The sequence below is a fragment of the Arvicanthis niloticus genome, chromosome 6 (assembly GCF_011762505.2).
Source record: "Arvicanthis niloticus isolate mArvNil1 chromosome 6, mArvNil1.pat.X, whole genome shotgun sequence".
NCBI classification, from domain to species: domain Eukaryota; kingdom Metazoa; phylum Chordata; class Mammalia; order Rodentia; family Muridae; genus Arvicanthis; species Arvicanthis niloticus.
This window is the reverse complement of record NC_047663.1, coordinates 4583610-4599024: the sequence shown is the minus strand read 5'-3', so window position 1 is coordinate 4599024 and position 15415 is coordinate 4583610. Positions and strand designations below refer to the sequence as shown.

The 15415-nt window shown below is 54.0% G+C and overlaps 2 protein-coding genes across 3 annotated transcripts; one reads left to right on the top strand and one right to left on the bottom strand.

Annotated features, from left to right (window-relative positions):
- The first annotated feature begins 396 nt into the window (after positions 1-396).
- Positions 397-5721, top strand: Tmem235 (transmembrane protein 235). Of its 2 annotated transcripts, XM_034504388.2 has the most exons (4): positions 397-747; positions 2033-2113; positions 2688-2825; positions 4334-5721. In XM_034504388.2, the coding sequence occupies exons 1-4, from the start codon at positions 573-575 to the stop codon at positions 4573-4575; spliced, it is 636 nt and encodes a 211-aa protein (XP_034360279.1). In that variant the 5' UTR covers positions 397-572; the 3' UTR covers positions 4576-5721. The 2 variants fall into 2 exon arrangements, with proteins under 2 accessions (XP_034360279.1, XP_076791505.1); XM_076935390.1 differs by lacking the exon at positions 2033-2113.
- A 3389-nt stretch (positions 5722-9110) lies between these two features.
- On the bottom strand, positions 9111-14020 carry LOC117710992 (uncharacterized). Its single transcript, XM_034506354.2, has 7 exons — positions 13706-14020; positions 12143-12226; positions 11538-11626; positions 10961-11146; positions 10326-10463; positions 10035-10227; positions 9111-9540 (listed from the first exon to the last, which is right to left on the bottom strand). The coding sequence occupies exons 1-7, from the start codon at positions 13905-13907 to the stop codon at positions 9257-9259; spliced, it is 1176 nt and encodes a 391-aa protein (XP_034362245.1). The 5' UTR covers positions 13908-14020; the 3' UTR covers positions 9111-9256.
- Between the last annotated feature and the right edge of the window lie 1395 nt (positions 14021-15415).

The window sequence follows — 15415 nt, the reverse complement described above, 5'->3', positions numbered from 1 at the left end:
CCTCCACAAACCTCCATTCTAGGAGCTATTGGTGCAGTGGTCCAGCTGCTGACTGCTGCTGCACATTCTTGGCAGGGGAGAGGCATCTTAGACTTACCTCTGGTCCTCTTCCCAAACACCACACAACACCATGCCTAGTTTGTGACATCATTGGGATTTGAGCCCAAATCTACTGTCTCCAGCTCTGCCATGACCTGAGATTTCCCTCTCTTCCCTTACTGTCTAGCCAGCACAGAAAGGTGATGCATTTCCTTGCAAACTTGGCCACTTGTGCGATGGCAGAAATGCAGTGGTCACAGAAGAACCTAGGACGGTGTCTCTTGCACGCCCCTGCCCTCCACCTGCCTCTGCTTCCAGGCAACCTGCTCCGCAACACCCCTCCCATGCCCTCTCCTGCTGATGCTCCCGCCCCTCCCATCGCCTAAACCTTCACTAACCTGCTTCATTTCTGTCCCGAACCCTGACTATTCCCAGCCCATAGTTCTCGTCTCCCTGCCACCCGGTGCAGCCAGCCCCTAGCTCCTCGTTCCACGCAGCCCTGCATCCCGAGCTGCTGCCGGTCTCTTACTCACATGGCCCTGCTCTCCGCGTTGCTCCTGAGCGCAGCCCTGGGCGCCTTACTCAGCTTTGCGCTGCTGGCAGTAGCTGTCGCCAGCGACTACTGGTACATCCTGGAGGTGGCGGACGCTGGTGGCCCTGGCGGAGCGCAGCTCTCCTCGCATTCCGGGCTCTGGCGCACCTGTGAAGGTGAGCTGCACCCAGAGACCCCCTTGGTTCCTCTCCCCTTCTACCTCATCTATTTCTACCCCTGCCCCATCTACTCCCCAGGGGGGTTTGTTTCTCAGTGCCACTCCTTCATGATCTCCCCTCAAATTGCTGGGTGACAGCTGGGGTGTGGAGGGATGTGAGGAAGAAGGTCCCTGCTCAGGGACGGGCTGCTGTTGCCATCGTGGCTATGGCTGGGAAGTAGAGGGGTGCTAACACCATGCTTTCTTACATTCTGAAGAGCTTTTCTTTAAGGCCTGGCTGAAAAGAATTGGGGAGCCACTGAGAGATGACAGGTCAGGTGAGCCATGAACCTGCTCCTTACTTCTGAGTAACTTGATAGTTTCTAACTTCTTAGCTTTTCTAAGTCTAGGTGCCTTCATGGAGGTCAGAAGGGAAAAAGCACTGGAGGCTGGGTCCCAGATGCCAGGGCTCAGTCACTGCTTGCTGCTCCTTCACAGCGCTGTCCAGGGACCAGGGAAACCCTGACTTCTTCCTGGAGGAGGGGCTGTGGGGCTGAGGAGAGGTGGGAAGCATAGGCATGGATGGTTAGGACCCCATCGGAAACCACAGCCCTTCAAGTGACCAGGGGCTGGTGTCTCCTATGTCAGGCCCCCTCTTCACCAACCTCAGCGTGATGCTTCCCTTGCAAAAGGGCGTCAAGACTGTGACAGTGACAGTGTGTGAGCACACAGTACTGTGTGTGAAGGGATGTAGGTTGTGTGAAAATGAGAGGCAAAGACAAATATATGATTGTGTGAATGTGTGTGTATATGTGGTTGTGTCTGTGCACATGTGTCACAACTGTGAGCAAACTTGTATGTGGAAGCATACATGTGATGGTGGCTTCCTCTGTGTGCTGAGGAGGAACGAGCAAGCTGTTCATCTACCTGCCATAAACCTCTTGCCTTGTGTGTGCTCAGCATGCATGTATGTGTGGATGTATATGTGTGTGTCCTAGGTATGCATGTATGTGTAGGTGCTTATGTGTGTGTGGTCATGTGTAAGAACCAGAGATTCCATATAACATGAGTCAGGAAGACTCCAGAATGTGGCATCTCCTCTTTTGGTAACCCAATCTGGGCATTTCTGAATGAGATTTTAAACTCACTTTCCTGTAGGTATGACCTTCTGTGACCCTTAACTAAATAAGAGGTCTAGTCTCTAGTCCCATTCAGAGCCATAACCCTGAGTTTCAAGAGTTAAACTGGGTCTGGAGGCTACGGTACCCATGTTGTCCAGCTCCCATCTGCACCTTGGCTTTCAGGGCAGAACAGCTGTGTACCCCTGATTGACCCGTTTGCCAGTGCCGGCCTGGAAGCTTCTCCCTCGATACAGCACCTGCTCTGTGAGTCCTGGGGCAGTGCCATCTCTGACTCTTCAGGCAGGTCTGACACCCAACCACCTCACCCCAGCCCACAAACTGCTTCTGAGGCTTGGGCCCAGAGGGTATCTCCATTGTAGCCCTCTGACTACAGATGCTGGAACCCCAGCCTGCTCTGCCCTCCCCTTACCTCAGGTCCTTCTCAGTGGAGCCTCCCTCTGCCTTTGAGGATGTGAACTACCTCGGAGCATGACTGGATCTCCTGGGGCCCACCAAGCCCCTTCTGGACTGGCCAGTTCAGTTGAATGGCCATCAACAACCTACTGTCCCTGAGAGGCCTGAGACTGGAGAGGGAAGGGCATTGGCGATCCTCCCTCATCGTGACTTTAGGAAGCCTGTACCAGAAAGGGGTGGCCACTGGGCGGGTCTGGTAGTCCCTAGGGAGATAGGTAACTGCCTGAACCTCTGTTCCAGTGACCGGAGCAGGTGAAGGCATGGCTATCTTTGGCTCCTCCTTGGAGTCAGGCCCCTCTTCCTGCCCCTATGGTCTCCCCTCTGTCCACCCCTTTTCCCGCCCCTGAGCCCCCTCTTCCCACAGCCCTGCATCGCACAGTCATGGTGGTCTTGCCTCTGAGCCTCGTCCTCATGGTGTGTGGTTGGGTCTGCGGCTTGCTCAGTTCCCTGTCCCAGAGTGTCCCTCTGCTGCTGGCCACTGGCTGCTACTTCTTGCTAGGGGGTGAGTTGGAGGGAGGGTCATTCTGGAGTGGGGCCCTCACTCGCTTAATCCCCACCCTGGTCCCTATTCCCCTCTGAGCATTGGAGAGCTTACTCCCCCATCCCCAACAGAGGTAAGCTAAAGTTGGCCCAGTCTCAGGGTGTCTGGCTGGGCCTGGATACACAGGAGCACCGGGGGAGCTTCTTGGCCTGGGAGATTTGAGGTTCTCCATGGTCACTGCAGGACTAGCTCTGTGGGCAGATGTTTGAAAAGGGCTGTGGGTCTTGGCCCAGCAGCTCCTCCTCCCAGGAGGCAGGGGCTGAGACAGAGCTGGACAAGCAGAGCCATAATGTCCTTGGCCCTTACCTCCTTAGTCCCAAGCTGTAACTAGTCCCGGCACCAGGCCGACCTCCCTTTAGGGCCACTTTAGCAGGCTAGAGACCCACGGCTTTCAGAGCCAGAAGGACACTGGTGCTTGGGTGCCCTTGAGTACTTGGTACTGTCTGTCCCAGCCACCTAGGCTGGCTGTCATCTAAGGTGGGCACAGGGGTCAGTCCTCAGCAGGTTTTTCACTGGGGCCAGGTTTGTGCAGGTCTGTTGGCTCAGGCCAGTTGTACTCTCCTGGCTGTGACCACAATGATGACATTGCCCAGGGCTACACCCTTCCCAGACAAGCCTGCTTCCCTACAGGGGACACTGGGCTCCTCAGGAGACCTTTGTTAGGAGTGGGGTGAACCTGAGATGGGGAGCCTACAGCTGCGAACTAATGAGACAGACATTCAGACCCAGGTCTCTAGAGAAGAAAATCGGGGTAATCAAAATATCTGCCATGGCCTTGACCCAGGAGACTGTGAGTGCAAAATCCAATTAAAAAGCCATGGGAAGCCACCACAGGGAGCCACCGACAGCCACAATGGGTTAGGATTATAGCTGAGAAACTTCATGGAGACGTGGAGCCTCTGCATTTTTTCTTTGCGTGAAGACACTGGCACAGGTAGAGAGTCCAAAGGTAGCTTCTGGGCGAGGCTGACTCCACTTTCCTGGGCAGAGGGCACCTTGCCCTCAGAGGGAAGGGAGGTGAGAGACCAGGGTCCCCTGAATTTGTCAGGAGGTGAGGCAGATGGATCTAGAGTTGTCAGCTGAAGCTGCAGGGACCAGCTGGGGGGATGTGCTGTAAGAGGCAGAGAGGAGGAGGAGTTGGGCACTGCAGGTGAGGGGACCCCAGCTGTGCTGGCTCCTGGGCAAGCCTGAAAGTGTGGCCAGTCCACTGTGGGATGATGGAGGCCAGGTAGTGCAGGCTGCAGTGCCTTTTCCTGATGTAACCGAGCCCCGGGGCTGTTTACAAGGGGTTTTGTCAGGTGAGGTCTGAGGGTGGGGGACGGTATAAGAACCCCCAACACTCCATCCCTTAAAACTCAGAGCTTGCTACCCTTAGTGCCCGTCCTTAGGCAAAGGTGGGAGGGGAGGGGGGATCTAAACTTGGGTCTACGGGTGACACACTGAGCAGTCTTGTCCCCCTTCTCCCCCAGGCACCCTGACCCTGGCAGGGCTGAGCATCTACCTCAGGTACTCACAGCTGGCATTCGTGGAGGCCGCCCGCCTGTATGGCGTGCAGCACGTGCAGAGCGTGCACATCAGCTTTGGCTGGTCACTGGCCCTGGCCTGGGGCTCCTGCGCCTCGGAGGCGCTCAGTGGTGCCCTCCTGCTCACAGCCGCCCGACTCCTCAGCCTGAGCCAGCGCCCAGGAATACCCCACTCTGTGATCCTCTGAGTCCCAGTGTGACAGGGGGGTGGGGAGAAGGAAGCCTCGGGCACCCTTGACATTTGCTGGAGTACTGGCTGGGGATGGCCTGTGGGGGACGTGCTCATTTCTACTCCAACTGGACAGGAGAAAGGCAGGAGGGTAGCCGGCACCTGAGTCATGACCTCGTGATGGCACAGTCTGTTGGGGGTGCCTCAGGGGTGTGTGCATCCAGAAGGTGGTCACGCTCTGGGGGATGTAGCCCACTCCAACCTAGGGAGCCGAGACAGTCCTCTGTACTACATGATGGCCGAGTGCCCCCCTACCTCTCCATCCTCCACAGGCTAGGCAATAGTTACCATTCACCCAATGCCACAGAGTGGGAGACTGAGGCCAGAAAGCCTAAGAACAGATGGCAGGTCTAGGCGTCACTGCTGTTTGGCAGGACCCCTGGGTTCAGCTTTGTTCCTTTTCCCAAGGGGAGGTCGGTGGGGAGGAGGCTCGAGGCTGGATGGGAGGGCTCACCTTCCAGGCAAGGTGGACCTTTGGGTTTCAGTCCTTATCCTTAGCAGGCTGCTGCCCTGCTGTCCTAGAACTTTCTCTTTGTAGCAGCAACAGGGGAATGTCTGAGACTAGCCACATTAGAGCTGAGTTGGGACCATGCCTGGCCAGCCCCCTGGGATGCCTGAGAGAGGAACTCCTCAGAGGGAGGCAGAAGCCTGGCCTGGAGACTCGGCTGCAGATGTGTATGGCTCAGCTCACAGGCCCAGGACTGCAGCCCACTTCCTGTCTGGGACAGCACAGATGAGACCTGAATCAGCTTTGGCCACATAGGAGGGGACAACCTGTGTTTATGTATCTGAACAGTGGGCAGCTGTAGGTTAGCGGCTGTGCAGTACCCCGAAGCCTCAAACAGCCCTGATTCTGGTGTGGACTCTTTCTGAGTTTGGGACATGTACAAGGAACGGTAATATTCTCAAGGTCCTAGCAATGTCTTCAGGCCACTTTTGATTGCTTCTAAGAGTCTGGGGAGCTTCTTGGGAGCAGAGTTTTTTTGGGACCCACTGAGGGCAAAGGACTGGAGCTGATGGAGACCCTGCCTTCCCATTTGTGTTCAAACCTTTGCCATTCTATGTAAGAGCACTCCCAAGTGTCTGAATAAATCAGTGTGATGTATATTTTTCTCTTACAGGTATTTTTTTTGGGGGGGGAGGGTTAGCGGGGAGGACGCAGGGACAAAGCCTCACTATGTCATAAGCCCAAACTTGCTGCCTCCTGCCTTAGTCTCCCTAGTGGAGATATTTCAGCCATACACCACCAGGGCCAGCCTGGAATTCTTCAAACTAGGTAATAATACTCATTTCTCACGATATTAGAAGGGTGAACACAGCCCAGTGTGTGTGTCTCTGGCCATCAGTGATGTGCCTTGTGTGTGTGTGTGTGTGTGTGTGTGTGTGTGTGTGTGTGTGCGTGTGCGTGCGTGCCCAGCGTGTGCCCATCATGAATGTCCTGTGTGGATGTGCTCTCTGTCGTGTCCTGCAGCTACAGGACTTGCCTTCTTCCTGGATCCAGAGGCTGAGAGGAGCCTTGGGCCTCAGCAGGGTCTGGGATGTACCATAGGGAGCTGGAGGAAAGTTCCAGCCTCTCCCTGTCCAGCTTCATAAAGGTTTGCAGAGATGTCTGCTTACTAGAAGCTAGGCTGTGAATTTAACTCCAGCCCCACAGAACGTGAGTGGCTTTAGGATTCCAGGCTACACTGGGGAAGACCCACACAGTGATTGTGAAGACCTCCACAATTGCCTAAGGGTATGTGTCTGTATACATGGGCATGTGGCCAGACATGGGACTTACTGAAGCCAGCCGAGGCCTTCGCTCTGATGGGCCAGTCTCCTTAGCAATGCCCAACAGTTTCATCTTGTTTCACAGTTCACTGGGTAGCTGGGCTGTGAAGCCCAGGTTAATGGCAGGCCCGTGCTGCCCAGGGAGGAGTTAGCGGCTCAGAGCTGATGAGAAGAGACAGTGGATATAGTTGAGGGAAGAGACAAGTGGGGAGCTTTCTCACACATACAAGAACCAGCCTCTGCAGCAATCAGGCCTCACAGGCAAGAGCCTCACCATTCTGTATGTGGGGCCTCAGTTCCTGCAAGCAAATGTGGGCCCAGCAAGGAAGCCCCATAGCAGCACAGGGCTCACTGACTCTGAGCCCACTTGCCTTCAAATGTTCTGCTCTTCCGTTTCATCCACCATACAATGGCTGCCTCTGGTCATTTATCCTCTGATGGCACCAGTGACCTACGAGGACTCAGTATCTCCTGGATGTGGACCTCACCCATGCAAGCATACTTAGATTTTAGCAGCAGCCTCTAGATGGTGGGGAGACCCTCTTGAGGTCCCTTTCTGACACACTAAGTCTGGACTGACCTGGGGATTCATAGGAAGAGGCAGACAGTGCCTGCCTAGGGGGAGCCCACCACACTGAGGTTGGGCAGAGAGGTATAAGAAGGCCAGGGGTGCACCATGGAGTGCACCAGCCACCATGGAGGCTGATGACCTACACAGAGCATTCCTTGATTAGGAAAGGTAAACCAAGCTTCAGCTAGCCTGTGGGGAGCCGACAGAAGGCGGCTATCATCCTTGCAGCCATCTTGAGCCATGTACCCTGACAAGAGACTTGATTACAATAGCCTACAACAGCTGAGCACACTCTGATAACAACTTGTTTTAGATACCCAGGATCTTCCCTTGGGTTTGTGAGACTTAAAGGTGTGATTTAGAGCCAAGACTTAAGGGCGTGACTTAGAGGCGTGGCTTAGAAGTGAGACATATAAAAGGTGAGAAGCAGACAGAAGAAATTATTAGGTATTAGGCAGTTGGCACTTGGCAAAAGAACTTGGAATTAGACAGTAGGCACTTGAGACTCGAGACAGGCAACAATTATTAGACACTTGCACTAGGAAAAAGTAACTTGGAACTGGGAAAGAGACTAGCAACTTAGAACTTGGTACTAGGAACTAGGGACTTGGAGAGAAGAAGAGAGACTGAAGAATAAACGGGATTGAATCACACTGTCTGGTCTCCATTCCTCGAGTCCGTCCTCACTCTCTCTCTCTTGCTGAACCCTGACCCGAAGACCAGAGCAGCTTGGGGCAGTGCGGGCTCTAAAAACTCAGCCCCCAAGGCTTTTGGCAGTGCGGGTCCCAACATTGACAGAGTGGTCCTCAACATTTTGGCGCCTAACGTGGGGCAGCTTGGGCTGCAACACTAGCCCTCTAGTTTCTAAGGCCAGAACCTTAGAACTAGTGAGGGGTTCCTGCTTGGTTAAGACACTAGCTTGCCTGAGAAAGTTTGTTCCTCATCAGTGGGTAATGACACGATGCATATTGCCTGTATCCAGAAGGCAGTATGGGGGAGCAAGAGAGAAGACACTGGCTTTATGCTTTACCATCTGAGGCACAGGAGAAACACTCTGGGGCCCTGGGGAGCCCCAAACACTAGACCCCAGATAGATTTGGAGTCTTCTCGGGGTACAGGGCAGACAGTCCTCTGCCGCAGGCTCTGGCTCTTCGCTTGCACTAGCTGCAGCCTAGACTGTTTGTCACACGATGTTCCCGCCTGTGCCTTTGATCATCCTGCACACCATGCCTCTTCTCTCTGGCAGCTTCCTCGCCACCTCTACCTGGGGTCTCTGATTAGTTCTCTCACATTGATGTCCAGTCTCCTCTTGGGTTCCTATTGAACACTGAGAGGTGAAGTGACTGGCGATTGCTAGTTTAGATGCTGGCATCCCCCAAAGGTCCTGTGGCAAGCGCTTTACCATGATGCTCTGCTTCCTGTGGACACAGCTGCAGGGATCACTAGTCACAGACTGACACCTCCAAGACTGGGAGCCAAAAGACACCTTTTCTTTAGTAAGTTGACTGTCCTTGGTAACGGTTACAGTGACATACAACTGACTGGGGTGTGCTTCCATTTCCACAGACTTATACCCACATCCAGAATGGAATATCCATAAATATGTTTTTAACTTTTGTCTGCATGTGTATCTGTGTACTTTGTATGTACCTGGTGCCCATGGAGACCAGAAGAGGGCATCAGATTCCCTGGCACTGGAGTTACAGATGGTTGTGAGCCACTGTGTGGGTGCTGGGAATCGAACCTGTTGCTTTCTGTCACATATTTAGCCTGGACATAAAAGTAACCAGTACAGTGCCTTCAATATTTTATTTTACAGTCCATCTTTAATAATTCCATTGTGTCAATCACCAAGGGTCTGTTTGCTTGAAAACAGGGTCTCATGTAGCCCAGGCTTACACCAAACTCTCTGTGTAGCTGAGAGTCGCCTTAAACTTCTAATCCTCCAGCATGCTAGGATTACAGCTGTGATCGGACACACCTGCTGGGGATCGAACCCACAGTGCTGGGATTGATTGAGCCCAGGGCTTATGCATGATAGGCAACCATGCTACACCGCCCAGCCCAGGACCTCACTCCTTTATCCGCTTTCTTCTCTGGCTATTCAGTCCCAGCTTTTCCCACTTTATGCCTGGTTATTCCTGACTGCATGAGACCATCACAGGAGAGTCACTGGAGCAAACCAGAGGCTGGGTGACGTCATCATCCTCTAGCAAGGATTAGCCTTCACCAGGCTCATGGCTTGAGGCATCTCACTGCCCACTTCAGTCATAGCAATGGGGTCCCCGGTCCCCTGGCCTCAGGACCTCAGCTGTCTCAGCACAAACTCCCACTTCCTCAGTGCCAGTTCTGTGTCCTGAGCGGACACATCTCGGTGCCACACGGTCCGCACAGACTGTTCTGTCCAGGGAAACAGCAGCACGCGCACGGCATGGCCAGTCTGAGCCACCTCCTCAGCACTCACAGCCTGGAGGCGCTGGCACAGCTCTGAGGGAGGCAGCCCGACCACCTGCACCAGCACCATGTTGGTCTCCACTGTGGCAGGATCCACTGAACAAATGGGTGACGCCAGGTCTTGGAGTCCTGGGGCCAGACATGGTGGTGAGTATATCCCAATCCCAGGGCCCAACCAATGGGCCACAGCCAAAATGACCCCACAGGGAAGGCAGAAGGGTACCCCAATTATCTTGTGGGGAAACAACCTGAATCCTGATGTGGCATTTGGAAACATGAGTTGGATCCTGCTTTTTCTCTGTGTGTCACACTAACTAGATTGGCCATCTACTCGGGCCTCAGATGTGGGAACGTCACAGGATCATTATGAACATTTAGAACATACACAAAAGACCCAAGTTGGAGGCTCCACTCTGGCCTGGTTCCTGACTCTGCTGGTTGCATCTGGTGTGGAGTGCCCCTCGGAGTAGGGCCTAGATCCCATCCTAGAAGCGTGTTGCTAACTCTCAACACGCTAGACTCTTGGAGTACAGATCTGCTAAGGACCTGATCCTGTTGCTGCAACATCTAGGCCCAAGTAGGAGAGAGTAAAAGGGAAGGAGGGTGGGGGTTGGTCCAGGCACCTTTAGCGAATCTCTGTGCATTTTCATGGTCCCTTAGAAGCACCTCCTCTGCCTCAGCCAGTCCCACCAGGGCAGCCGCAGCCAGCACTCCAGCCTGGCGCATCCCTCCACCCAAGGCCTTGCGGAGGCGCCATGCTTCTTCAATGAAGTCCTTGGATCCCCCAACCACAGCCCCCACTGGTGCACCTAGGCCCTAAGGGAAGAGAGGAGAGAGTCCTAGAGCCTATCTCTCAAAGCCTGCCCTTGAGATGGGGAGGGGTGAGGGCTGCAGCCTCGGGAAGGCCAGCCTACCTTAGAGAAACAGAAGGATACGGAGTCACAGTGCTCTACGAGGCGGGCAGGGGGCATGCGCAGAGCCACGGAGGCATTCATCAACCGAGCTCCATCCATGTGGACCCTTGCTCCGTGGGCGTGGGCCAGGAGGCGCACCTGGAAGCCAAGGTCAGGAAGTGTTCAGAGGCAAAATTTCCAAGAGGCCACTGGGCTTGGAATCTTTTTTTAAATTTAAATTAAATTCAGAAGCACTGGATTCCACCGGGAGCTGGAGTTACAGGCAGTTGTGAGCTGCCTGGTGTGGGTGCTGCGAGAGTAATTCAGGTCCTCTGTAAGAGCAGCAAGTGATGCTAACCACGGAGCCGTCTCTCCGTTTATCTTATTTTTACTTTACATGTATGTGTGGGGGTGTGTGTCATGTGTGGTGGTGTGCCTTTGGAGGCCAGAAGAGGCTACCGGATTCCCTAGAGCTAAAGTTACAGAGAGTTTTGATCCAGCCAAACTCAGATTCTCTGTTAGAGCACTGCTCTTAACCACTGAGCAATCTCTCCAGTCTGCCAGAGAGAGGATTTTCCTAGGGATAGGGACTGTTGGGAGACACCGGAAACCAAGAGTGCGCTGGCACATTGGGGCCCAGCTGTGTGGGAGCACACCTGGTGGAGGTAGTCGATAGGGAGGACCCGGCCTCCTGCGCTGCTGTGCGTGTTCTCCAGGCACACGAGCTCGCAGACTGGATGGTAGTTGCTCCCAAAGCCCCGGGTGAGTGTCCTCTCTAGCTCATTCAGGTCCAAGGTGCCGTGGGGCAGGTCGGGGAGGGGGTGGGAGTGCACCCCAGCGATCTGCAGGTGGGAGAGGACACTGGATCAGATGGGTCTGGTGGCACATCCGGGTAGGAGGGTTCCTCTGCAGCAGGAGCCACCTCTGGAACCCAGGGTCTGTCTTCTGAGCATGTATACACAGCATCCGAACTGGGAAGGCTGCTGGTTCCTTCCTGCTTTTCAAAGTCGCGGCTCTTTGGCTTCTTTCTGGAGTGGCAGTGCTCTATCTGTCCACTAGGGGGCAGTAAGGCACTGCGGCAGATGAACAAATCTGGGCCCAGGCCCTCCCTTCCGTCTCCCTTCCTCCCCTCTGCCGGTTCCAGTCTGGTACCTGGGAAACAGGGGCCTACCTTGACATCCTAGTTGGCTGGAGAATGTCCAGAACCCCAGGGGATTGTTGTCTTGTCCTTACCTGAGCCACCCCGCCCTGCTCATAGACGTGGAGGTGGCATTCCTGCCCAAGGAGGACCTGGGAACCCCGGCGCCGGCAGTGACCCATCACTGAGACAGATGGGAGGAGGGCAGAACTTGGAACTGGGTCCAGAGGATCTCTCTGCCCCTGCTCAGCTTGGCCAGGCTGAGCCAGGGTCCCCAGTGAGCTCAGACTACCTCTGTCAATTGGGAATCAGCACCCTTCAAAACACCTCACTGCCAAGTGTTGAAAAGATACCATTCTAGGCTGGTTTTACTGTGAAGGCTGGGCACTAACAACCTGCATCAGACCCCCATGGCCAGCAAGGAAGAGTGCCAGCATGCTGCTCCAGGAACAGGCAGCCCAGGGTATCAACAAAACCAGGCAGTATCAGAAAACCGAGGACAGAAGCACACTGGAGAACGACCCAGGCCAGGGCTGCAAGGTGAGCATCCAGGAGGAACAGCTAGGAAGTGGCAGAGACTCACAGACTACTCCTCCCACTACTGAGTGTGGGGTGCTCCAATGGCTGCACCCAAAGGAAATCCAGGCGTGTGCCCACCAGTGCCACAGACCCCAGCTCAGAGGGGCAGGTAGACACTCACCAGAGATGAGGTTGGCCATGGTGTTGGTGGGCACAAACAGAGTTCTCTCCACCCCAAGCATCTTTGCAGCCTTTTCTTGCAGTTCTGAGATGGAAGGGGGGAGGTGGGCAAGAATCAGCAATTACTCGGGCTACTGTACCCTGGCACAGTTCTGTGTGTACTTGTTACAGGGTATGATAATACAGTTCTCTGATTCTAGTACTCTGCTGAAGCAGGAGGATAACTGAGTTGGAGGGCAGCCTGAGCTACATAGCAAGACCTTGTCTTAAGCACTTCTCTCTGAAAAAGTACATTTGTTCAGATGAGAACCCTTGGTCCTGTGGGCGGGGCTTGGAGCCCATCTGCCATCCCTGTAGTCTGTGATCTTGGCAACCACGTGCCATGTCCAGAGGCCCCCCTGTCAATCCTCCTGGGCCACAGTCCCCACCCCAGGCCACTGAAACTCTCTTGTGGTTTGAACCCCCTTTCCCACCCAGACCTCACACCTGTTTTTCTTCCTTTCCCAGCAGCCCCAGCAGGTGAGGCCTTGTGGTTTCCCTGCAGACTTCCTCTGCACTTCACCACGGAAGAAGAGCCTCTGGGGAGCTGGCAGGCACCAAGAGTGCAGCTGGTGGGTGAGTGGATGGCCTGTGTAAAGCCCATGGTGACTTTCCTGTCTGTGGCAGGATGTTCAGTGCTGAAGTGATCTAGATTCTGTCCCCAGAGGACACACCCGGTGTCTCCCTGAGTCCTGCTGGGGATGCTGCAGCTCACTTTCCTTCTGTTCTCTCCTCCTCCCAGCCCCTGGTTCACCCTTCTCAGACTCCCGTCAAGGCTAGCACCTCCCAGCCTTGATGTGGTGACCTGTTTACACCAGGTGCCTGCTGAGTAGTGTAGCTCAGCATCTTTGAAGTTCCCGGTAACAGCATGTTGTCGAGAGATTTTAGATCAGCCCCAATAACCCCTGGGCCCACAAACAGGCCTCAGGGGTCAAGTGGTGGTCTGTGGCTTATCTCTGGATCTCTAGTGCACACACTTGAGCAGGAACTATTGACCCCGGGTAGGCTTTGGTTTGCTGTCTCCTTAACGCACTCCCTAGATTATGAAATTCTGCCCCCTGAGAAGGAGCAGCAAGCAATTCCTTTGCTCCATTGGTTTTGTCTTTGTGAAGTCAGTCGGTGAATAAAAGAGAGTAGTATGCCTTATTGCAGTCAGACCCTGCTTCAAACCCTAGTTCTTCCCTGTTCCTGACCTGGGTCTTTGAGCTCCTCTCTGGCCATCTCAGGGCCTTGCTTTGCCAAGTCTGGACAACATCTATCTGGGAAATTGGGTGACAGTGGACAGAAACTACCCAGTGGTCCTGTTAAAATGCAGATTCTAGCTCCCCAAGTCCAGTGTGGTCTGCATCACCAAGAATCTCCCCGAGAACGAACAAGAACGCAGAGTGCACCATGTAGCCTGTGGGTGTGTCCTCAAATGCCAGGCGAGGCACCCCTCTGCGTCCATGCTGTCCTGTCAGAACCATGGACAGCGCCCCGGGGTCACCGCAACGACCCCTGCCCCGGGTCTGTTCACCCGGCTCACCGTGGACCGTAGGGTCTTCGCCGTAATCATCGTCTCCTACAACCGCTTCGGCCATGGCGCGCCTCATGGCCGGCCCTGGCCGGGTCACCGTGTCGCTGCGCAAGTCCACCACATGGGCTGGGACTCCCGCCCAATTCCTAGACCACTGAGCCCAGGGCACCCTGAGCCCCAGGACCCCAGCCCGGGCCAGGCTGCGTAGCATGGCTGTGACACTAGCTTTCCTCGCCCTCAGGAGCAGTGGACAGTCTCTTCTTCCGTGTCAGCGGGGAACTCGTGCAGCTGGACACTTCTGACCCCGCGCGGACCTGAGCTGGGCAGGCCCGGGGCACTATGGGAATTGTAGTCCTCTCTGGAAATTTATACATTTGGTGAGCCCTGCAGCATGCTGGGCGTTGTAGTTTGTGTTCGGTTGCTCCACAGGCTAGGAGGTTTTTGGATAACAGTTCCTTGCTTTGCTGAATGGGATCTGTAGCTGACGTCCGGGTGATTTTAGCACGTACCTGGTATTTCTCGCGACACTGCAGACTTAACTTAGTTAAGTGTCCCAGCCACTCTAGGAAACCACTTGAGTATTTGGGAATGGAACTCAGGTTCTCTTCGTAATCAGTACCATCTTAACCTGTGAGCTCTCTCCAGTCCCTCATGGTCCTCGTTTTACAACGGAGGAAATAGGCTGCAGACGCTGATATGAAGTCCAGGAGTCATATGGTACCATGTTGCCCATAAACAGTAGCTTTCAACCACTAAGATCTTTTTAATTTTTCTCTTGCGAAACAGGGTCTCATGTATCCCAGGCTAGTTCTGAACTCACTGGATAGCCTAGTTGACCTTGAATGTCTGACCCTCCTGCTTCAGATTTCAGGTGTGTGCCACCATGCTCAGTTTACAATGTGCTGGGAACTGAATTTAGGCAAACATACTACCAAATGGGATACATCTCCAGTTCCCTTCTTTAAAACAACAACCAAAAAAAAAAAAAAAAAAAAAAAAAAAAAGGAAAAAGAAGAAGAAGAATTTAAAGCTGGGCAATGGTGGCTCACACTTTTAATTCCAGCACTGGGGAGTCAGAGGTAGGTGGATATCTGAATTTGAGGTCAGCCTTGTCCACAGAGTTCCACGACAATCAAGGCTACACAGAGAGACCCTGTATGGGGCGGGGGGGTGGGAGGAGAGGAAAAAAGAATTTAAAACTTTTAAAATTATGTGTGTGGGGTGGGGAGTAGATGCACATGAATGTAGTTACCTACTGGGGCCAGAAGAGGGCGCTGGACACCCTGGAGCTCGAGTTACAGGCTCTCAGTGTGCCGCCATCTCTCTAGTACCCGTTTTGGGATTGTTTGTTTTTGAAACAATCTCACACTATAGCCCATACTAACCTGGAACTCATTCTGTCTCTCTGCCGCAGCAACCCTCCTGCAGCTTTCCAAGTGCTGGGATTACAGGAATGAGTCGCCATGCCCATCTTTTCAATATGGTTTTATAGAGTGCTGTGCTAGGCGCGGGGCATAAGGATGTCTTCAACTGGGGCTGGAGGTGTGACCTCATAGAACATATGGAAAACAGAGTCGCAGAGGTATCTAGAAAGCCCTCTCCTTCCTACACCATTGGCTTTGAGAGACAAGATGCTTCCACGGAAGTCATGCCCAAGAGTCCTGTGACAGAGCACCTACCTAGCAAGTATGAGACCCTTGGGTTGATTCCCCAGTACTG